The sequence below is a fragment of the Salmo trutta genome, chromosome 4, assembly GCF_901001165.1.
Source record: "Salmo trutta chromosome 4, fSalTru1.1, whole genome shotgun sequence".
NCBI classification, from domain to species: Eukaryota; Metazoa; Chordata; class Actinopteri; order Salmoniformes; family Salmonidae; genus Salmo; species Salmo trutta.
This window is the reverse complement of record NC_042960.1, coordinates 62,499,212-62,523,624: the sequence shown is the minus strand read 5'-3', so window position 1 is coordinate 62,523,624 and position 24,413 is coordinate 62,499,212. Positions and strand designations below refer to the sequence as shown.

Below are 24,413 nucleotides of genomic sequence, written 5' to 3'. Positions count from 1 at the left end.
GACCACGATAGCGGCATACTATGTTTACACCAATTAGTTTAGTGTCCTCAACTTGCTCAATCGCGACATTATTCAATAATATATCTGAGGTTAGGTTAGGCCAATGAGGTTAGGCCTACTGGTGTTTTGGTATGTCAAAATTGTTTGAAATTTACTTATGAAGCTTGCATTTGAAATGTTATGTTAAAATGAATTATTACTTGCGCAAGTCTCGCTCTCCAAACTCCCGCCAGTGGAGAGCGCTTGTTCCGATGTTTAAATGTTTGCTGTTGCTTTCACACGTTTAAATGCATATGTGGTAAATCTATATTCCATCTAATCCTACAATAATTGCAAGCTTTTCATCCCTGTACCGTTTATTGGAACCCGTAGACATTTCTGTTTCTGTTTCATGTTTGATATAAGATTTTCATTTAGCCCCATTTAATGCCTTTTCAATGGGCGCTATGTTTCTTGTGCACATTGACGTTTACAAGACTCATGAGAAGTTCTGTTTACTTAATTCAATGTATTGTTTCCTTTATTTATATTTCTGAGGTTATGTCGGAGTTTATTGTGTCTGTGTCCTATGTCTCTGTCATTCTGGTTGTGCGTAATAGGAGCGTGCGCCTTTCAACGCGCATAGAAATAGGCTACGTGACCTGGGCGCCACACCTTGGAGTCAGGATTTTGAATATGATAAAATGATTTCTCCATTTATAAATGGTGATGAAATATCATTAATACTCATTCAAAATGACTAAGAAGGATGTACCAATGTAAAAATGTATGTAGAAATTGCCTTTTACATTGTAGAAGCAGTTTATTAGTTGTAATTGCCAATTAGGTAATTGTATGGACCTGGGAGGGGCCAAGTGCTTATACTAGACAGATTCGATTTGGTTTCTCAAGGGGAGGATGTGCAGTTTTGCCCTCTACCTATGTCCATTCAGATAGGACTGGTTAAAGGGATTCTTTGGTACTTTTGTATACTTTTTAGCTAGTAGTTCTGAAACTATCACCCACCAGCCAAAAGTGGTCCCCGAAAATGATGTATTACATCAAATGCCAAGGAGCTGAAGCACATTGGCTAAAACTCGAATTGCTAGAGGGTGGTTGGCCCACATGCGGGGGAATGTAGGGAAAATGGTAATACACAGCTTCCAGAAAACAGTCGATTTCAAACTAGGCATTTTGTGGATAATTGAGGTAAAACAGTAATTTGCTCATAGATTATGCATGTATGAACTACACATTGACACATCCAGCGCAAAGCGGGAGGTTTAAAAATGACTTACAAGTTGCCAAAGTACCGGAGCATGTCTTTAAGCCTGATACAGAAGCTATTTCTTTTGGGCTATTGCCAGTGTATATTTGGTAAATGCACTGGTATATTTTGGATGATATGGTGCTTTCACCATTGGATCACCAAGACCTGTAAATAAATCTACACTCTGAGCACATCAACCTGCTGATGTCATGTCCTTACGACTGCTACATGGTCCCCATTTTACAATAACATCATCAAAATGTGTTGTAGACAAAATCATGAAAAGGGCTGTCTGGTAGTCTCAACGAACAGACAAAGATTTGTAGTTGAACAAGTTGTTGCATGGTTAGATTTGTTTTACTTGACTTGAAAAAACTTGTGACTGGACTTGCTCAGAATACAGGACTTGGACTTGTGACATAAGACTCAACCCATTCAACTTGGAACTCAACTTGAAACTTGCTTGTGACTCAAATAATAGTGACTTGGTCCCACCTCTGTAACCAATACATCTGGTCTGGTCTTCGTGCAAATTGACTTGTCTCAGTGGTGTGAATAGGGCTTAGTTTCCCTGAAAATCCACAGACAGGGGTTTCTTCGTATCTACATGATACATGTATATAATTGATATCATAATGAATGTTATGGGGCAATGTATGCTGGGCTAATCTACAGACTAAGTAGTGACGGAGTGGCTGGTCGGATGGTGCACATTCTTGACACCAAGGGAGATTCTCGTTTGTAAAAAATTATCCTGCCCTCTCTCCTCCGTGACCCGGAACCAATTAAGTGATCGAGAAGTGGGTCAATTCTTTAGTAGGCAAATGGAAGAGTGCCCTCCCCTCCTCGATAGCCACCTTTCATTGAGGATACTCGTGTGTATCCTATTGCAGAATAGTTTTAAATCTGCCACCCCCTTTTGTTTTGTCAGAGAAAAACATGCACACGTTTAAAAACAATATGCTACGTATTGTTTTATCTATAGAATGTCTTGCACAACTACCTTGTTTACACATTTATTTTGGGATCCCCTGCTGTAAACATAATTTGACTAATGACGTGCGAGTGGGGAAGGACCGTCTCATTTCAAGCAAGCACAATTCCATCCATGTTCACTCTCTTCGCCGACTGTCCTCGATTAACTTTGACCTTTTTCAAAAGGAGGTGAGAGGGCGCAGGGGATGAGCAAATCAAATTGATAAATGTCCTAACCAAGTCTTCAAAGCACCGGGTTGACAGTTCCAATTAACCTGTATAGGTCTTTCCCCAGGTATTACCATTATCTAATCCAGTGGCGACCCGTCTTTCAGGGCAGGTGGGGGCTTGCCTGTTTTGCATATTCTTTTAGCATTAATTAAATGTATTAATTAATTAATGTATTAATTAATTAAATGTCACATATCAGTTTGCAAACAATGCAACAAAAATATATATCATTGAGTTAATAAATCTGCATACAAACAGGCAGCTCCAAAATGCAGGTGTTTCAGTCTAGCTCAGTGCTTTCTGTGGTAATGGGGTAGGCCAGCAGAAAATAGGAGCATTGCACCGTGATTGGCTCAGCATTGCACCGTGATTGGTTCAGTGTTCTGTCACTCATGGGGACACTCCGCCACCTGCCTTCAGTAAGGGTAGACATCAAGAATGTGAGCCCTTTGGGTGCTGCCATAGCTTTAGATTGGAAGTGCCCTTCCAAGAAGGCTCAAGGTCATTGGCCACAGATAAAATGAGGTCAAATCATGTTACATCTACAGTAGCTTTGATTGGACTGAACATCTTTCTTTCAAAATCTTAGCTAGCAGTCATCATCATAAATCAAGTAGACAATCTACTGGCAAATCCTTTTTAATCATTGTTATATGAAGAGCAAAAATGAAGAGAAATTATAGATAAAATGTATCGGTGCTCATCGGCCATTAGACATAAACATTACACAACAAGTTGGAAATCGCAAATTCAACAATGAGTTGTTTGGAAGGAATCGGTGACAGTGGCTAACCACAAGCAATGCAACTGGGTAGTCGGGAATAAACAGGCTCCGACTGGGAGAATACATTTTAAACGGTCATTCAACTCGGAATTGTAAATCTTTCTCTTTCTTTGATGACAAAATTTGCCAACGAAGGACCACCTTGTACAAAAAGGTGAGTCCAAAAATGTCTGCATAAATGATGTAATATGCCAGGGAGAGATGGTCAACCATATCAGCTATGTTTTGTAAAAAGGCATTAAACGAGGCTGAATGAACTGTTTCGCTGCCAGACAAGGCTCTGCTGATAGCCAGGTGGTGGTAAGGATTCACTCCATGGTGCTGACAAGAAAGCTCTGCTGTTGGGACAGCTTTATGTAGACCCTAATAGTTTGTGGGCACCGCTTGACGCCGTTATTGTGCAATTAATGCATTGTTTAGTCTTGTGTTGTGTAGTGGCTTTGCTGGCATGCATCTAAAAACTTTTTTGCCACACCAAGATTTGCATGTTTAAATCGCCACTGATCTAATCTATCACACAGAGTCAGTAATTATAGCAGGTATAAACAGTTTTAAAAAGGACTTTACCATATTTGGCTATTTCTTACAAAGGGGATGCAATGCCATCACAGCCTTTCTATTTGGTCGAAATAAATGAAGGTTCTCTGGCGCCATCTTCTGGAGAGGTACATCCACTACAACAAATGTTACACTTCCGTTTTTTAGCGAACAAGAAAGTGTACACAAATGAATGATGCTGAGGAGACACGCGTCATCTACATGACCCTCTTGTGTTTTCAGTTGTTTGTGTAATCTTGTAGTTTTTTTTTACATTTCTCTGCAAAAGCAACCTTGCGGATGTAACAATGTCGATGTCAACATTTCAAAACGTTACGCTCGTATCTTGCCTGGTGCTCTGCGTTGCTCTTCTGGTTCCGAAAATGCTTCTAGGCGGAGGGAAGAAGGGCACACAGACCGAGGGTAAGTTTTACACTCTAAAAATGCAAATAAGATTGCTAAAATGTGCGAGTGCCTTTTGAATTTTGGTAATTCTCTTATAAAATGGGTAAAAATAATGTATAGCAACCCCAGGTGTAAAATAGTAAATAACGACTAATTCTCAGAGAGTTTTCAATTGTCAAGAGGAGTTAAACAAGGGTGTCCGCTGTCACCATATCTATTCGTTATGGCCATGGAAATGCTAGCTATTAAAATCAATAACATTCATAACCAAGAACAACATTAGACGATTAGAAATCCAAGGCTTAATAACAAAGGTGTCCATGTATGCCGATGACTCAAGTTTTATATTAAGTCCGCAAGCTAGATCCCTGCAATGTCTCATTAAAGATCTAGATAACTTTTCTGTACTCTCTGGACTAAAACCTAATTATGATAAGTGTACAATATTACGTATTGGATCCTTAAACAATATAACTTTTACATTACCCTGCAGTTTACCTATAAAATGGGCAGATGGTGAAGTAGACATACTCGGTATTCATATCACAAAAAAATATAAATAAGCTCTCCACAATGAATTTCAATAGAAAACTTGTAAAAATAGACAAGATCCTGCAACCATGCAGAGGTAAATACCTGTCTATTTATGGAAAATTGCCCTGATTAACTCCTTAGTCATATCTCAGTTTACTCACTTACTTATGGTGCTGCCTACTCCTGATGATTAGTTTTTCAAATCATATGAGCAAAAAATATTTTGCTTTATCTAGGATGCTAAACCAGACAAAATAAAACGTGCTTATCTATATAATGAATATGAATTGGGTGGGTTGAGATTATTAAATATAAAAGCACCAAACCTCTCTCTAAAAGCTTCACTCATTCAAAAGTTTTATTTGAACCCTAAATGGTTCTCAAGTAGATACTAAAATAAGGTCATCCGTTGTTTAAAAACAACCTTTTTGCCTTTGTGCAGATTGCCATGTCTCATTTTGGATTCATTGAAAATAATACTTTTTTTCAAAGTATCTCTCTTTTTCAAACAAGCATTGCAGAGCTGGCTACAATTTAAATTTCATCCCCATGAAAAGATAGAACAAATATTACAACAAATATTATGGCTGAACTCAAATGTGCTGGTTGATAAAATACCTGTATTTATGGGAAAGTTGTTTGAAAATTGTATTTTGTTCTTAAATAATATTGTAAATTGGAATGGCAGAGTTATGTCCTTCATGGAGTTATCAGAATTGTACTGAAAGGTCTCGAATGGTTGAGGGACAGCTATTGGGGTACTGTGGGGGGGATCTTGGAGGGTTCGGGTTCACGTTTTTTGGCCTGGTGGTAGATCGGTCAACATGCCCTTGAGCAGGGCATTGACCCTGGATGCTTCTGTGTGTCGCTCTGAATGGGAATCTATTGGATGACTGGTATGATGTAGTTGTTGAGCGGCTTCACTGCAAGTACATTGTATGTTTCGAATATTCAATAAATAATACAAACAAATTAATAAAACAATATGGAGGTATACCAGCATTGGGTTAACATACGCTTCTGATGAGGACTGTACAGTATGTGCTCGAATTACAAAGTGACTGTCGATGAATGGAAATGGAAACTTTATTAGGTACTGTATATGTATCCATGGTTGAATTAGGTTTCCCAGAAGATCCCCATCCATGCTGGGAAGAGCCCTTCTGTGGATGCGACCATTCCCAGGGGACCAGCACTGAGGAGCAGCCAGAGACGACCGACGAGAGTGGGGCTGACCAGGAGGAGGGTGGGGCTGAGGATGATGAAGGTGGAGCTGAGGCAGGGGCTGATTTGAATACTGATGAGGGAGCTGCTGATTTATCCACTGGGAATGAGGAAGGTGGGGCTAAGTGTGATGTGGGTGGGACTGAGGTAGAGAAAGAAGGAATGGACCGGGAGGAGGGTGGGGCCAATGACAAGCTGGGTGTGGCTGATAATGAGATGGGTGTTGCAGAGTAGCAAGGGGAGGAGCTTGAGTACACACTAAAGATGTCCATGGTGTTGGAGTGAGAGGAAAAGGATAGTGTCAACGGAAACATCAACTGGCCGTTCTTAGATGGAACAAGAAGCAGAAGAAATAACCACAAGGAAACACTATTGATTGACTTCCCTAAATTCCTTCCTATACTTGGGAGAGAGGAGTGCGACCTACAAACAAGTCTGATTACGTCTGTCAATAAACATTTCTTCCTAGCCTCTAAAAGCTACAATACTGGATGGGCCCTAGCATGAAGGCTGGCAGTTATCCAGTCTGTAACAGAGTAGAGGAGCAAAAAGCTCCACCTGGGTTACGGAGTCCACCATTGAATAATACCTTTGACACAATGTGCTTACAGTAAACTGACTGATTGGGATTGTGTTGTGCTCCTACACATCTGGACTTAAGGATGCTTTTTGTCCTTAGTGCAATAAACTGTCATTAGAATCAACGTGAAATGTATTTAGAACTTTGAGATCTTGGCTCTGACATTTGTCAAAAATGAGTCACATAATTGATCTTTAGCTGGTTCTACATGTCTGTTTGAAGAACATTTAGAACTACAAAGTTCTATCTGCATAAACCTATCTGGACTTGGCGCTATAAGGTTATCTGCAGTTCAATCACAAGCCTGAACAGAGACGTGTTCTGATTGGTCTCTTTGCCATCGCCCTCTAAGTATGGTCTATGCTAGCCAGAAATAATGGCACGCAAGCAAAAAAAGTCCAAAATCTTACAAGTAAATTGTGATGAGTCATAACCAATGATCAGACTAATTACTATCTATAGTTATATCACTTAGGTATTCAAATAGCTAGTTGTTACTGAACATATCTGCAATTGCAACTTCTACATTTTTTTTTACTAATGTCTCAGGATGTTGATTCTCTGCACTGTAGTTTCCTTTTAAGGTGAGGAATGTGTGTAATGAAAGGATTCACTATAAAACACTTGGTCTGGGATGTGAAAACTTTGATTATCAGTATCTCAGAACTATGCTTTGCGTAGATAGAACCTTAGTAGAAATGATAATTGGTGACCTTGGGACTAAGACTTTTTTCCTGCTTACCTCATGGCTATAATGCAACACTGGACCACTAGTTATGAAGAAAAACTCACTTTTATACGCTATTGATTAACCTGTATGCCAATTATAAAAAGTAGTCACTGCTGTGGAATAGCTCCTGGTTTGACAACCAACAACCTTAAAATAAAAAATAAGTCTCAAGTATGTGTCAAACAAAAAACACATTGGCACCAAATGAGAAAAAAGGTTTTATTTATAGAATTGAACATTCTACCAATAGAAAAGCAACATCCAATGTTATTAGCAGAAAGCATACAATTCACTTGTTTTCAGTAAGTGGCATATTGTCACAGGACAGAATTTTCCCATTGCAGTTCAGTGAGTGGTGCCCTGTTGGATTTGGTTTCTGGCCACCGCAGAGTGACAAGAAGTGTGTAATCATTCTGTCCTCCAAGTCTCAGATATCCATTGGCTCATCAGGTTTGTCTGCTGCAGGCTCATCAGCAGCCTGGACGACCTAAAGGACAGACAGAAGGAGAGGTTAGCAGTGGACCACATCTTGATTGGCTAACGTTCAACGATTATGTGACAATTCCAACACTTGATGTGTTCAGCCAATTTTGTGATGTCATGTTTGTTAACCACTCTCTAATATATTTACATATACAAATATCTTTGAGGGTGCATTATACTACCCTGGATTCCAAATGAATTGTTCTGTTTCAGTGTGGTTTCAGGCTAGTATTAATCCAACCACTTTCCTCAAATTACATCCATTGTTAGCTCCATGCCGACTCCTACCTTTCTCTGTGGCCTCTCCTCTAGACCCACGAGGAAAGGAGCCACGTCATCATCGTCGTAGATGGTGAACTCCATGTCTTTCCCCACAATACCGATGGAGACATTCTGAAAGGCAGGGAGAGCTACTCAGTAAAGGCCAGGGTTGTGTTCATTAGGCACAAAACAGAAGAAAACCGACAAACAGGGAGGAACTAACTGGACTAAGAAATACTCATTTTATCATAAATGTAGCAAAACATGTTCTGTTGCATGACCTAATGAACACAGCCCTGTTCAGCAGGGAAGGAGGGGTAAGACCAGTTGGTTGAGCCATAGCCGCTTACCTTAGTGGTGAGGTCCTGTTCAGCAGGGAGTGTTTCTCTGAGCCCAAGCAGACCATGCCTGACCAGCTCATTCAGATTACCTAAATACAGACAATGCAATGGACAAAGGGATAAATGCAAAGAGCAAGTGCTGAAATGTGTGTGAGAGAGGTGCTACAGTTAACAAGCATCAAACGGTATCTACTTTATAGTAAGTGTCTGAGTAGACATGCATTTGTGCCCTCAGGTATGTATTTGTGTTAGTACTTGTGAGAACTACAAATACAGTGTGTGTGTGCATGCTCTCACAGTCCAGGAAGGTGTTCATGTGTCTCTCTAGGTATGTGCGGGCAGACTGGGAGCGGGCTCCGATGGACATGGCTTTGCAGTCGAAGTAGTTTGCAGAGGGGCAGGTCTGGAAGATATGAGGCCCCATGTCCTACAAGAAGAGACCATATGGAGAGAATGACAGATGCTCCACATGACTAATTATTATTGCTTTTAGAGTCACATACTACTTCTAGAGTGTTACACCCCTTCATCAGCAGACCTAGATTCCATTAAAAAGATGACAGGACTCACGTCGTAGCCAGCGATAAGCAGTCCCACACCATAGGGTCTTCTTCCATATCTCTGTGTGGGGATTTGGGTTTCTGAGGGACTGGTCAAGGGTTACATTGTTAACAGTCTAGAGCACAGCACGCCAATTCCCAAACCTGACCTCACCGCTTAACTCACGAAAAGCCCAAAGTGTACATTTTGACATTGAAACATTGATTGGAGTGCCGGTGCAGGCTTCTAGAGGTGAATATGTGAAAACATGACAAAGGATACTGCTTCCAATGAGAGTGACGAGGCGCGACACTGGGAGAGGCCTGTCAAACACAAACCTGGAGTCCAGGCATTCCTGCCTCATGAAGTTACTGTCGTGAAAGACGGAAGGGGAAATCTTGACACAGATTACAGTGGATACACTTTGCATACGAAGTCATGGTATTCCTACAACTAGACATGAGATGTGTGTGTGTGTGTTGTACCAGAGGAGCCTGGCATCTGCAGTCAGCCCGGCAATAGAGATGCCAATGTGTTCATCAACATGGAGGATCTTCTTCTGGTGAGCAGCCAGCTCAGACTGGGCTCTCTGTGGATAAACACAAACTCAGTCTCACTCAACAGCCAATTGAGTCACTGCAAGTGTTGAAAGTACTTAGTCAAGAGTAAGGTACTACAACTGTGGGACAGCCACATTTTTATTTCATCTCAGGGTATCTTAACTGGCCCGGCACACTGGAAACGTAACTTTTGCTGAGGGTGAGACGCTCTTATTCATTTAAATTAAACCTGGGCATAGGAGCACCTTCTACTCAGCACAAAATTGCCCTCCGGTTCTATTTTCTGGATTGCAAAGTGTGGCTCATGTCTGCGTCCAGTGTAGCAGGTTAAAAAAAATTAAACATACTGTTTTCCTGAAGTCTCAGTGAAGCTCCTATGTAACTCTTGAACTGGGATGTTGCTGGGAAATACCTTGAGAGCAACCAGGACTGCATGGGTACCGGACTTGAGCCCCACTGTAGCCGAACCTTGTTTCACCGCCTCCATGGCGTATTCAATCTGGTGAATGCGCCCCTGAAACAAGTGCATTGATAATGTTATTTGGGAGACACTGCAGGGAATCTCATTCCCCACACATTTAGAATCATTTTGATGTCCGTTGAGTTATGTTAATGCTATAGTGAGTACCTTGTAAGGTCGCTTTCTCATAAGGCAACATGGCCCTTACCTGAGGACTCCATACTGTGACGTCATTGTCGTACTGGTTACGGAACTAGAGAGAAAAGAGGCAGTAGCGTCACTGTTTTCATTGGTCAAGAAATACACATTACATGTTTTACTTACGTAGTTGTCTTGCATTGCGATGAGTTATCTACCAAAAAACAACTCGACACATAACGTGTTTGCCACCCTAGACTAAGGTATTGTATCGCTATAAATAAATTATAGCGCAAGCTAGGAAGCAACCTTGTGGCTTTGTTTACAGTCACCTGGCATGGGGGTGCACCCACAGAAAATTAGTAATTAGAATAGGATATCTATGGGTGCACCTCTCATGACGTCAAACACGTTTGAAACTTTTAGAGGTAGGTATGACAACTAGCTACATTTGTTCCAAGCAGCAAAGTAGCTGGTTGCAAGCATTTGGAAGACAACACCGCGAACAACCATGCAATTTCAATCAGCCTTTGACTGCATAGACCAATGCCAAAGTTGGGGAACTTTTATGGCAGTCAAAAAACGAAAGTGAAACAATCAACATTACGCTGGCTAACGATAGCAAGCTAACGTAGAATGCTAGTTAGCTACCTAGCTGTGTTAGGTAGCTAACTAGCCATTTAAAGTTAGCTAACTAACTTAGTTACGTTACTATGTAACTAACCGCTAGCTAGGCTAGTACTTTTTTATTTATTTAATCTTATTGAGATCGTTTGCTAACTATCTAGCTCGTGCATAATCATAAACTTACAGATGCTTGCTGTTTTGTGCTTACTCACAGTGCACTCGTTTCCTCTGTTGTGCTCATAGACTTGTGCTAAGCTAGTCTGGCTAACGTAACTTGAATATCCTTTCAGCGAGTGATAGCTAGCTAGCTGCTCTAGCTAGGATCCTTAATTATCGAACACTTTTGCCATTCAATGTATGTGATTAATTGTATTACTTATTTAGCAACATTCGCGCTTAGAAACGTAAAACAAAATGCATGCTTTATTCATTCTTACCATCTCTGCTGTTGCCTGGTGAACTGTGACTCTGGGTTGATTGATTTCCCTAGATCTGTGACGTAAGGCAAAGCAGTAGATCTCAGAAGTCCATCCAGTAGATTAAAATTCGAAATCCAATCCAGTGGCGTAAAGCGCTTAAGAAGTACTTTCAAGTGTTTTTACTTTAGTTTTTTTAGGGGTATCTGTACTTTACTATTTATATTTTTGGCTACTTTTACTTTTACTCCACTACATTCCTAAAGAAAATAATGTCCCTTTTACTCGATACATTTTCCCTGACACCCAAAAGTACTCGTTACATTTTGAATGCTTAGCAGGACAGAAAATTGTCAAATTCACGCTCTTAAAAAGAAAATCCCAGGTCACCCGTGCTGCATCTGATCTGGCGGACTCACTAAATACAAATGTCTGAGTGTTGGAGTGTGCCGATGGGATCAATATACTGCCAAATGTATTGTGAACACACAGCATGCATTTTGATCTGTACAAATAAGTACCAATCCACAAATGTAAATCACTTGTTTTCATTTGGCATGATATTGATCCCATATGTGCCCCATGGCTATCCGTAAATCAAAAATAAAATAAAATTGTGCCGTCTGTTAAAAAAACTAATAATATATTTATAGTTTTACTTTTAATACTTAATTATATTTTATCAATTACATTTACTTTTGATACTTAAGTATATTTCAAACTCAATACTTTTTTACTTTCACTCAAGTAGGACTTTCACTTTTACTTGAGTCATTTTCTATTAAGGCATCTTTACTTTTACTAAAGTATGGCAATTGTCACGGTTGTCGTCGGTGAAGGAGGACCAAAACGCAGCAGGTATGTGCAGGCTCATCTTGACGTTTATTTACAAAATGAATAACAAAACACGAGAACGACAGTCAACAGTCTGGCAAAGCATAATGCTAAACACAGAACAATCTCCCACCAAATACAAGACAAACACACCCAACTAATATAGGACTTCCAATCAAAGGCAACACCAAACAGCTGCCTTCAATTGGAAGTCCAACCCCAATTAACTCAACATAGAAACACACACACTAGACTAACCATAGAATACATGAAAACCAAACAGTGCCCAAAAACCCCGGAATACTTAAATCAAATGCCCCTTCAACAAACACAGCACCCCGAACCACATAAAACGAATACCCTCTGCCACGTCCTGACCAAACTACAATACTAATTAACCTTATACTGGCCAGGACGTGACAGCAATTGGATATTTTACCACTGATGTAATCATAGATTGAAAACGTTAATAATTTTTACTTGACCAAAGACTTGCAATTTTGCTTTTTAATTTAAATGATTCCTGTCAATTCTGAAATTAATTTAGATTTTGATTAAAATGTTAAAATCCATTCCAGAAAGTATGTGTATGGGTCTCAGAACGTTGCAATAACTGGAATGACATTTACTTGCAGTAATAAAAGCAAACAACATATTGTTTTAATATTTCTTTTTCTGCAATGAAATACATCATTGCAGTGTGCCTAGATGAGCCCTGGATGGCAGCAGTAAATTGGAAGTTTACATCACAGGCTACAGTAAACTGATACTGTGTGTGTATGTGTCCACTTTTTTTTCTTTGACTGGTTGGCTTTGACAGTTATTTTCTTCAATAGGATTCGTTACGCTATACATTGTCTTTCTTATTTTATAAAGTATACAGTACTACAGTCTCAGTATAGGGGACTTTATGGCATAGGTCAGGTCGTCATGTTTTTCCTCTATCTGCAGGGTTGCTATTTCAAGTCAGGACAGGTCTGCAAGAAATGCTTTTGTATTTCATTTTCAATGTACAGAATTCCTTTGAATGGTGTTTTATCACTAAGTCCTGCCGGATCAGTCAGAGCTACAAAAAAATAGGTCTTGTCAATTCAGTATTGCTGAGCTGCCATCAAATTAAACCTGGATATTTTGCATTCTGAATAGACAAAATGACTCTTGAAGGAAAAATAACTAGACCAAAATACACTTGCATCACTCCAATCAAAGCAGGGATAGGCCTAAAAACAGTGTAGGCTACTTTTGATTCACAATGTGCAACAAGAGCATCCTGGTCACAACACATGCTCTGTAAGCCTGTCATAATAGCAGTGAACACAGCTGAGTGTAGTATACAACATGAACAGGCTCATGGATGCAGGATTTATTTTATCCCTCTTTGAATCCCTCTCTCCCCACTCTCCATCTCTCTCTCTCTCCGCCCACCCTGTCTTTTTTTATTTGGATTGAAACGGCTGGACACTGAGAGCCTAGACTCTGTTAATGGTATCTGATGTACCCTTGATCCGGAGGGAGATGAATTAAAGGAGCTGTGCTGACGAGCCCTCCTCCCCTGCCAAGGCAGATGCAGTGGTGGCCATTACATCAGCGTGCCTCCTTTGTGATTGAGCTTCTAGGAGCTGTGCTGAGCTCAGCATATTTCGCCAGGGCTTCATTTAACTCTGCCAAATTGCCCCCTTTTAATTTTTCAAATGGAAGAGTGGCCTGAGTCACTCTGTGACGGGTCCAAGCCACGCCGCCAGTCCTCACACGCAGGGAAGGAAGAGGAGGAGGGCGGAGGTGTTTTAAAGGTGTAGCGTCATGGATTGGGAAGACGAAAGCAAGGTTGCTCACCCAGACCAAGTCTTGGAGAAGAAATAAGTCAGTGCATTGTCAACTGTGCTTAGCTATCTCAATCAATGACACGACAGTGTGTGTTACCACAAATCCAGAAAAAATGGTCCCTAAAAATGTGCTTGAATATGTTTTTGAAGCCCTTGTGGGGTTCCGGCCCTTTGACCCTCATCACTAAGGTCATTGTCATCACAGACAAAGTCAAGCATTTTCATGATTTGGAGTTGTAGTTGGACCTCAGAGGTGCATCTTAGTCCTCCCAGCGACTCACTGGAGCGAGAGATGATGACATCAGCGTCAACAGTGAACCTGTACGTGCCTCCAGACATGGGTTGCTTGAGTATCCAGAGTGACAAAATGTGACGGAATATGCCCCCATCTAACACCACTGTTGCTTAAAATAGGCCAGCGATGTGTTTAGCCTGGGAATCAGCTGGACTAATGGGCCAGTCTGCCAAGTATGCATTAAGCTGGCAGGTACCACGGAGCGGGTCAAGGGTCATCAACAGCACACGGAATGAACGGAAAGCCCTCCTCAATAGGTTTTATGAGCATGTATACATATTCATTGACTTTTACATTTTCCACCAAATGCCAGGACACACAGCAGCAGGTGGTGGAGGAGTTGAGAGTCATGCAGAATCTTGCCATCCATTTCCTTGCGTTTTCTCAAAGAGTTTACACAGCATTTTGGCGGTAAATGGCTGAAAAGGCTTCTTTTGTCTCAAACCAGGAAGAGCACATTGTGGAGCACTTACTAATATCAGAGCCAGATAGATTGCCTCTTTACTCAGCCTTTGGATCTAACAATAGCTAGCCAATAAGTGGCAAACCTCATGCTGTGTCGCACATTTATACAGCTCAATCCCCTAGACTAGGGAAATGCATGGAGGTCATGCAGCAATGATGGAAGTTGACTGTTTGAATGAAGACACTAGGGTTCAAATGTCCAGCCTCCTAGATATATAGTCCCTCTCCTCTCTCAGCGCTCCTCATTCGTTCTCATGTCTCGTTTTCCATGTGTCACGTCCTGACCAGCAGATGGAGCTATTGTTTTAGTTTTGGGGTCAGGACGTGGCAGTTTTGTGTATGGGAATGTTTGTATTGTTGATTGGGACTTCCAATTGAAGGCAGGTGTGTTGAGTTGCCTTTGATTGGAAGTCCCATAAAGGTGTGTGTGTTTTTCTTTGGGGTTGTGGGTGGTTGTTTTTGCACTGTGTTTGTAGAGCCTGTAAAACTGTTGCTGCTGTCTTGTTAATTGTTTTTCACCGTGGATGCTTTACTCCTTTTTTGAATTAAACTATGAGTATCCACATACCTGCTGCGCCTTGGTCCATTTCTGAAGACAGCCGTTACACCATGAGACAAATGCTTCCTCGTTAGAAAAAAATGCCTCCTTATCTGATGTTTTATGGGTTCCCCTAAAACATCACTGCTGTAGATCATTTCTAAACATTTTAAATTTCACAATTTTCAAGCCCCATAATACATTTCATGCTGGGAATCATGGAATCAAGAAAATGTTACTTTGATGTCCATGCACTATATGGATTTCAGTACAGATTGTCTTAGTACGGGGGTCAGGAACCTGATGGTCCAGAGCCACATGGAGGCTCTTTAACTGTCCCTTTGTGTATCAGTGGTAATCTATAATTAGCCATTTGATCTGATCAATACATTGTACAATGCCTGATTTAGATTCATGTATGTAGATAAACAGCCAGGTTGGCTCTCCCCTGAATCATCTGGCCTTTGAGGTTTTGACTGACAGCTGTGATGGCTCTTATGTGTGTGGTGCCGGGTTTTGTGGGACATCATGTGTTTTTTGATGTGCTATTGTTCCATGCTGCTCTGATCCTGCTCTGACAGGTGTGACTGGGAGGCTCTAGCCTCTAGGACTTCAGTGTCCATCCAGCCATTAGAGAGAGGAAGAGAGGGTAGTCCCCCCCTCCTCCCCATTTTGCCTGTCAACCATGCTGTGAGCGTGCGGTCTAATCAGAAATCACCAGGTGGTCTCGGAAGGGGTCCATTGAGGGAGATTCCACGGCAGGACTCCATTACATCAAGGGCAGGATGATCTAGGAGGTCTTTTGATGTGTCAGAGTGAATTACTCCAAACAAGTGTTTCAAACCCTCAGGTGCTTTTCATGTGTGACAGCGAGGATGTTTATCACAACTGTAATTTCCTGGCAAGGTTACTCATATCACTGGGGAGAGGGGAAGGGGGAGTGTTATCCTCAGATAAAAAGAAAGCTTTTGTCATTGAACTGTCATCATTCTCATATCAAATCGTCTTATAGATGTCCCTGCCTATTGTAGCACCTACTTCTTGGTGCTTTCTTCACATAAAGGTTCTTGGCTTTTCAAACAAAATAATCACACAACAAGCACTGACAGACAAAACACAACTCCCTCAAGTGAATGTAGACACCATCTATTTCTTCAACCTCCTCCATTGTCAGTGTAGATGGCGAAATCGGTCGATGCCAAGTCTGGGAAGCAAGAAGACGTCAAATCATTACTGAACTCAAAGTATTTCCCTTGCTCCCCGGCAAATGCTCAAACATTAATTGCATTTGCTCATCCGATACTGTAATTTTGGATTAGCTAATGTGAGAGGTCACTTTTGGAGACGGGAGAGATTCTTGGCTCCATTTCATCTGCTTTATGAGCAGCCTCTTCAATTTTCTCACAAATTTTTCTCTGGAGTTTGACAACAAATCTATGAGCTGGGTTTTCAGGCTGTATGGGTTAGGTATGAAATGAGAATCCTCAGGAATGTGTTCTTATTCAATCTGCTGTGAAGCACAGTATCTCATATTTTTCTCAGACTCACTATAGTGTAACTCATCAGCAATAATGCTGTGTTATAAATAGGGTTGCAAATCCCAGTTGGAAAACTTTTGGAATCCGCTTGGAATAAGATGAAAATCCGGGAATCACTGTTAGTCTGCACCTGTTGTCTACAAAGCATGTGTCAAATAAAACATTTTTATTTACATTTACATTTACGTCATTTAGCAGACGCTCTTATCCAGAGCGACTTACAAATTGGTGCATTCACCTTAAGATATCCAGTGGAACAACCACTTTACAATAGTACATCTATATCTTTTTTTGGGGGGGGTTAGAAGGATTACTATATCCTATCCCAGGTATTCCTTAAAGAGGTGGGGTTTCAGGTGTCTACGGAAGGTGGTGATTGACTCCGCTGTCCTGGCGTCGTGAGGGAGCTTGTTCCACCATTGGGGTGCCAGAGCAGCGAACAGTTTTGACTGGGCTGAGTGGGAACTGTGCTTCCGCAGAGGTAGGGGGGCCAGCAGGCCAGAGGTGGATGAACGCAGTGCCCTTGTTTGGGTGTAGGGCCTGATCAGAGCCTGAAGGTACGGAGATGCCGTTCCCCTCACAGCTCCGTAGGCAAGCACCATGGTCTTGTAGAAGATGCGAGCTTCAACTGGAAGCCAGTGGAGTGTGCGGAGGAGCGGGGTGACGTTCAATATGTAGTCTGTCCACGAGAGATTAGCACACCTCTAAAATCATAATCTTTTTTTTTATTTCACCTTTATTTAACCAGGTAGGCAAGTTGAGAACAAGTTCTCATTTACAATTGCGACCTGGCCAAGATAAAGCAAAGCAGTTCGACAACATACAAAAACACAGAGTTACACATGGAGTAAAACAACATACAATCAATGATACAGTAGACAAAAATAAGACTATATACAATGTGAGCAAATGATGTGAGATAAGGGATAAGGGAGGTAAAGGGAGGTAAAGGCAAAAAAAAGGCCATGGTGGCAAAGTAAATAAAGTATAGCAAGTAAAACACTGGAATAGTAGAATTATAATTTGAAGAAAGAAAATCTTTCCCGATGAGCTTGGTATTTCTCTCTTTAGCCAGTTCATGTTGAATGGCTTCACAGCATAGTGCACTTATTGAATTGACACCCAATAACTGATTCCAATCACTACCAACATCTGTTTGACAGGTTTAACATTAATGTTCTATGTACACATTTATAGAGCACAGATTATTAAAAAACATGAGCGATTTAGACAACACATTCAAGGAACATTCAAGGTATATGAGGACTTAGGGATTGTTTCATACCCTTCATTGAGCATATAATGTCATCCAGGACAGACTGAAGGATTCATTCTGACACAGTGGGACCATGTCCCATTGCAGAGGACAGAGCAGGAGAGCAAACCAGGACAGGGATCGTTGTCCATCAATATTGTGGGAACAGACCTGGGAAAATACAATCCATGACGTTAAAAGCTTAACCATGATCACAAGTATGTTCTTTGCACTTGGGACACTTTTGAATGAACTCATGAATTTACATTTAACAGCCGGAACACTTAGCAAATGAACACTGACATTGCATCTGATTGAAGCATGTGGAGACTCCTTTTTCACTATATTGCATTGTCATCTACAGGTACTTTTGATACCTGTGGTAGATAGTAAAACTTCAGGCCAGAATTCATATAGCACATTCCCACTCTGTGCTTTCAAAGTTGTGTTTGAGTTGCACAGCAGCGTGTCTGTTATGGAGGGAGATGACACTTGATTTCCATAGCGCCGTGCAGAAATCCACTTTCTGCAGTTGATTGAATCTCAGCCTTAATCTGAAAGTATTCACACCGCTTGACAATTTTCAAATTTTATTGTGTTACAGCTTAAATGTAATATTAATTAAATTGTGATTTTGTGTCACTGGCCTACACACAATACCCCATCATCTCAAAGTGGATTTATGTTTTTAGAATTAATTAATTAAATTAATTAAAATGTAAAAGCTGAAACGTCTTGAGTCAGTAAGTATTCAACCCCTTTATTAATCCAAGCCTAAATAAATCCAGGAGTAAAAATGTGCTTTAACAAGTCACATAATAAATTGCATGGACTCACTCTGTGTGCATTAATAGTGTTTAACATGGTTTTTGAAGGACTACCTCATCTCTGCACCCCACATATACAATTAAGATCCCCTAGTCAAGCAGTGAATTTCAAACACAGATTCAACCACAAAGACCAGGGAGGTTTTCCAGTGCCTCACAAAGAAGGTCACCTTTTGGTAGATGGGGAAAATGTTTAAAAGCAGACATTGAATATCCCTTTATGTATGGTGATCTTATTAATTACACTTTGAATGGTGTATCAATACACCCAGTCACTACAAAAATACAGGCGTCCTTCCTAACTCAGTTACCGGAGAGGAAGTAAACCGCTCAGGGATTTCACAATGAGGCCAATGGTGACATTAAAACAGTTTTAGTATTTAATGGCTGTGATAGGAGAACTGAGGATGGATCAACAACATTGTAGTTACTCCATAATACTAAGCTAATTGACAGAGTGAAAAGAAGGAAGCCTGTACAGAATACAAATATTCCAAAACATGCATCCTGTTTGCAACAAGACACTAAAGTAATACTGCAAAAAATGTGGTAAAGCAATTCACTTTTTGTCCTGAATACTAAGTGTTATGTTTGGGGCAAATCCAATACGACACATTACTGAGTACCACTCTCCATATTGTCAAGAATAGTTGTGGCTGCATCATGTTATGGGTATGCTTATAATCGTTAAGGACTGGGCAGGTTTTCACTTTGTCATTATGGGGTAAAAGCAATCCATTGAATCAATTTTGAATTCAGGCTGTAACACAACAATAAGTTAAGGGGTATGAATACTTTCTGAAGGCACTGTATATCGGCGCCTGATCCTAGATAAGCTATTCTACTCTGAGAGACTTCATGAATAACAGCCCAGTGATTCACAAACCAAGTTATCAGTCGATGTCCTCATAATAACTGTCTCGGTTATCATACAAGCCTGCTAAGATCTAATGCTATGAGTTGGTGTCGCAAGAGTTAGGTGGGTGGCAAGTGGTCAAGTGTTGTTCCTTAGCTACCTGGCTGCTTCTTCGGCTAATCTATTCATTAAAGTTGTTAATGGGCTCTTGTGCTTCAGAATCCATCATGTCACAATAATTACTTTTTATGATTGACAGCGCTTTCACTGCGTTTGACTGATTGGCCAAACTGTCCCGTTTTCCAGTACGGAGGGAAAATGCAATCGCTAGATCTGATCATGGCGTATAAATTTCATTGTCACCACACCGACTGAGCCATTAGCTTCAAGACTCAATTACGTCAATGAGGGTGACATAACCAGAGATGCGAGAGAGTAGGGTCAGAGGTGAAGTGTGGGATGGCCTCAAGCTGCCTCCTGCTTTGGCTGCCTTCCTCTGAAGAGATGCAAAATGCCCGACAGAAGGGAGTGAATGGCGACCGTGGATGTCAAGGAACTCAGAAGGTGTAGAGGTTTTTCCAGGTCCTCTCTTCGAAGAACAGGTTGCACCTAAAGTAGTTTAAAATGTCATGTTTTTATTGTCACGTCCACAAGTACAGTGAAATGCTGTTCTTGCAAGCTCTTTCCCTACGATGCAGTAATCAATATCAGTAGTACTATGAAATAAAGTGGAACAAAAACACACGAGAACTAGAAATAAGATGAACACGCTCACACCAGGACTACACAAAACAGTGCAAATATGATACATTTTCTCTCCTTGATCAAAACAATAGTTAGCCTACGTAGAGTAAATGTGTTGGAAACGCTTTACGTTGAGCTGCTCTTATACCTGTGTAGTAACACTTATTACTACTGTAACCACACTGTTCTTACACGTTATTTCAGTAATTGCTTTGTAATTGCACAATGATGGAGTTAAAGTTTTTTTTCCTATTCTACAAGGTTCAATATCCATTACTATGTGATTAATATACAGTTACTAAAGTACCACGTAAAAACATGTTAATACAATGTTATTACTGTAGTAGTTACAGGGTTATTACACCGGTATGAGAACAACTTAATGTAAAGTCTTCCTGCGTTTTTCAATTAATCAGCGACCTGGTTCTGCAGACCAGATCATTTGGAAGTGAAATACACAGTACAGAAAAATTGGATACTCCTTCATTTTTAACTCTCAGCTTTGCTGCGGAGGCAGAAATGACTGCAGACGTTGGCCCTCTGCCATGTTTCATAACCGCATACCGTTTAACTTTCTATAAATACCAAAGGACTCGGTCCAAGTTGATCAAGTGTGATTGAATCTGAAATGGCTCCAAACGTGGGAGCCAAGTTTCCTTGAGGAGAATTGCTGCCTCCTTCCTGGCTTCTGACTCACTAAGATTTCTTCTCCGGCGGCATTGGGATGATTGAGCCAAACGCACAATGGTGTCACTGCAATATCAGCCCCCCAAAGCAAGATGGTTATCTTTTAAAAGTGTAGAACTTACAGTGTTGGGGAGTAGTGAACTACATGTAGCTCAACTAGTAATTGAATTACATTTTGCTGTAGCTTGGTGGTAGTTGAACTTGACACTTAGCGTCATAACACATTATGACACGGTCATAACCATGTCATAATATGTCATAAGAGCAGACATAACTTGTCATAATATGATCATAACTCTATTGTGTTTTTTTACGTCTTATTTTACAAGTGTCAAAAAGCACAAAACCTACCACACAAGGCAAACCATTCCATTACACCATAGCCTACTTGTAAACATTGTTTATGTTATATAACATTTTCTGAAATTGACCATATTAAATTATCATTGTAATTGCACACACATTGATGTCAGACATGCACCTACCTCAATGCTCTGTTTCTGATGACTGGGATGAATGCAGGAGCAGATTTCAGGAGCAGGACAAGACACCCTCTTTGTGACTGATGACTGATATAAGGGCATGTACGTGAAAGGCCTATCTGGCTTATATGATTATGATGGTCATAATGCTTCTTGACAGTGTCACAGCGGTTTAGATGGTATAATGATATACATTGCTTGTTTTGTCACATAAACTGAGTTTAGACGAGCTATTCGAATTTTAGCAACCAGGAAATGGCAGAGCATTTCCTGGTTGAGAATATTTCCTTTCATTTGAAAGTTGGTTTCTGCAGCCTCCCTCAAGGTCTTCACCTCCACCCTTGGATGCAGCAGATGCATTACTTTTTCTGAAAATATGTAACTAAAGAACAGAAATCTGAGAATAGAGTATGCTACAATGCAGTGACACCGCTAAAGAAAGCTGAAAACTAAAACTTCATACCAAATATATTATAGCAATAGCAAACACTTTCACACATTCTCAAATACATTAAAATCCCGTTTCTCAATGTTTTCATAACATAGCTAAAGCTAGCTCTCAACTATTCATGTAGCTAGCTAGCTAGCTAGCTAGCTATCTATCTAACAGTTAGCTACCATATAATTAGTGTTTTTTTTAGCTAACGTTAGCTATCTTATCACTAAAGACAGTGGTGTGCAAAACAACTAAATACACCCATCCGGTGTTAAGGCAACAACAGTACATCTGATTCACTCTATATATACATGGCTAATTGTACAAATCAAGTATAGAAAAGGCCTGTGTATTAAATGTAAGAAAACCCCATGGGCAGCATTAAGTGTATTTACATGAGTACATATGTTCCATGCTAATGATAATTATTTTAGAAGGTTACTTTTTATGAAATGTGTATCTAATGATCGCATACTAACTGCTAACGTAGCTAGCTAGTTGTTGTTAGCGAGCCATCATTTGTAAAAAGTAAATGCATTTAATCCAAGACAGCATCTTGTCTCATTGACTTACATACAAAGTTAACTAGCTTAGCTTTGCTGCAGTCACATGAAGGGGAAAATGAGACAAGATGGCGTCTCGGATTAAATGTATTTTCATTATAAACGTTTTGGCTTTTTAATGGTTTCATGTCTTTTTACAAACGATGTCTCGTCTTATGTGTATTTACATGAGTACATAAATTAAACACTTCAATTATACATCAAAATTACAAGAAAACGAATCATAGTTTAGATAAACATTTTATCTCTAGATTTCAAAAATGAAATCATGCTTATAAATGTTACAAGCCTGAAAACAGGATGAATAAGGAGACACGGACAATTGACATTTTTCCACGTCTTTCTTTTTCCCAACGCAGTTAAGCCAAAACCACGGCCCGTTATTCAGAGGGGCGTTCTACAATGCTTTAAGCTCTGTCCAAGTCCGGAAGTGAATATCACGTAGCGTGAAATTTCAGTCGCTGATTAATAACATTTGCCCTTGTATCTCAAGATTGAACATAATGAACATAATGTCGTGGACCGAGCTAGCCATTAACGTCCCTTAACGCTCAAAGACAGATTCAATGGCTGTAGCATAGCGTATTCCACTGAAGGACTAGCTAATAAATATTTTAGAAATGATTAATAATCAATATGTGGGCTTTGACACTCATATGTAGGTGTCATAACCAGCCATAAAATATTTAAGCAATAAGGCACGAGGGGGTGTGGTATATGGCCAATGTACCATGGCTAAGGGCTGTTCTTAAGTACGACGCAACGCAGAGTGCCTGGACACAGCCCTTAGCCGTGGTATATTGGCCATATATCACAAACCCCCGAGGAGCCTTAATGCTATTATAAACTGCTTAACAACGTAGTTAGAGCAGCAAAAATAAATGTTTTGTCATACCCATTGTATACAGTCTGATATACCATGGCTGTCAGCCAATCAGCATTCAGGGCTCGAACCACCCAGTTTATAAGCAATTTATAAACTGGGTGAACTGAATTTTGATTGGCTGAAAGCCATGGTACAAGAGACCGTATATCATGGGTGTAATGCTTTCGTTTGGAGAAGTATCGGAGTCAGGCGCAGGACACAGGGATGAGTGCAAACAAACGTGTTTACTCAAAAACCACAATAAAACTTCTCCCACAGCAAAATAACAGGTTTGGGAGAAACACCTCCAACAACCACCAAACATGAACAATCACAGACAAGACAGAAAGGGAAGCCAGAGGGTTAAATAAGGAACATAATCAGGGAATTGAAAACAGGTGTGTATAATTAAGACAAAACAAAACGAACAGGGAAACATAGATCGGTGGTGACTAGTAAGCCGGTGACGTCGACCGCCGAACGTCGCCCGAACAAGGAGAGGGGCCGACTTCGGCGGAAGTCGTGACAATGGGTATGACAAAACATTTTGTTTTACTGCTCTAATTACGTTGGTAACCAGTTTATAATAGCATTAAGGCTCCTCTGGGGTTTGTGATATATGGCCAATATACCACAGCAAGGGCTGTGTCCAGGCACTCTGCGTTGCGTCGTGATTAGGAACAGCCCTTAGCCGTGGTATATTGGCCATATACCACACCTCCTCGGGCCTTACTGCTTAAGTATGTCACAACACATCTAAAAGTGTTACCCTAAATTCAAATATTGGTAGTGTTTTCAGTAGTTAATTACTTTTTAGCCATGTAGCTACTAATGGAACTACACACATTGTTTTTCAAAAAGAAAACAAAATATGGGTAAAGTAGGCTGGAATTTATTTTAATTTTTGCCATCAGACCTGCTTAATTCTTACTTGAAACATATTTTTGTGTTTAATAGGTTAAATTACATATTCTATTAACATCTGACTCCAGAGTAATATAGTCTTGCAATTTGTAGTCTGTAACATTTCATATTTAGATATGATACATTTTCACAAAGTAGCTTGGATGTAGAGATCTACTTTTTCAAGGTAACTTTAGTTAAGAAAACTACATTTTTCTTGAGAGTAG

The 24,413-nt window shown here is 40.4% G+C and overlaps 1 protein-coding gene across 1 annotated transcript; it reads right to left on the bottom strand.

Moving 5' to 3' along the window:
- Positions 1-7,454: 7,454 nt before the first annotated feature.
- On the bottom strand, positions 7,455-11,198 carry LOC115192806 (proteasome subunit alpha type-1). The gene is made up of 10 exons (XM_029751670.1): positions 11,097-11,198; positions 10,103-10,147; positions 9,847-9,948; positions 9,360-9,463; positions 9,157-9,245; positions 8,905-8,975; positions 8,632-8,761; positions 8,344-8,423; positions 8,021-8,125; positions 7,455-7,736 (listed from the first exon to the last, which is right to left on the bottom strand). Exons 1-10 carry the CDS (start codon positions 11,097-11,099, stop codon positions 7,677-7,679), a joined length of 789 nt encoding a protein of 262 aa, XP_029607530.1. The 5' UTR covers positions 11,100-11,198; the 3' UTR covers positions 7,455-7,676.
- Positions 11,199-24,413: the final 13,215 nt, after the last annotated feature.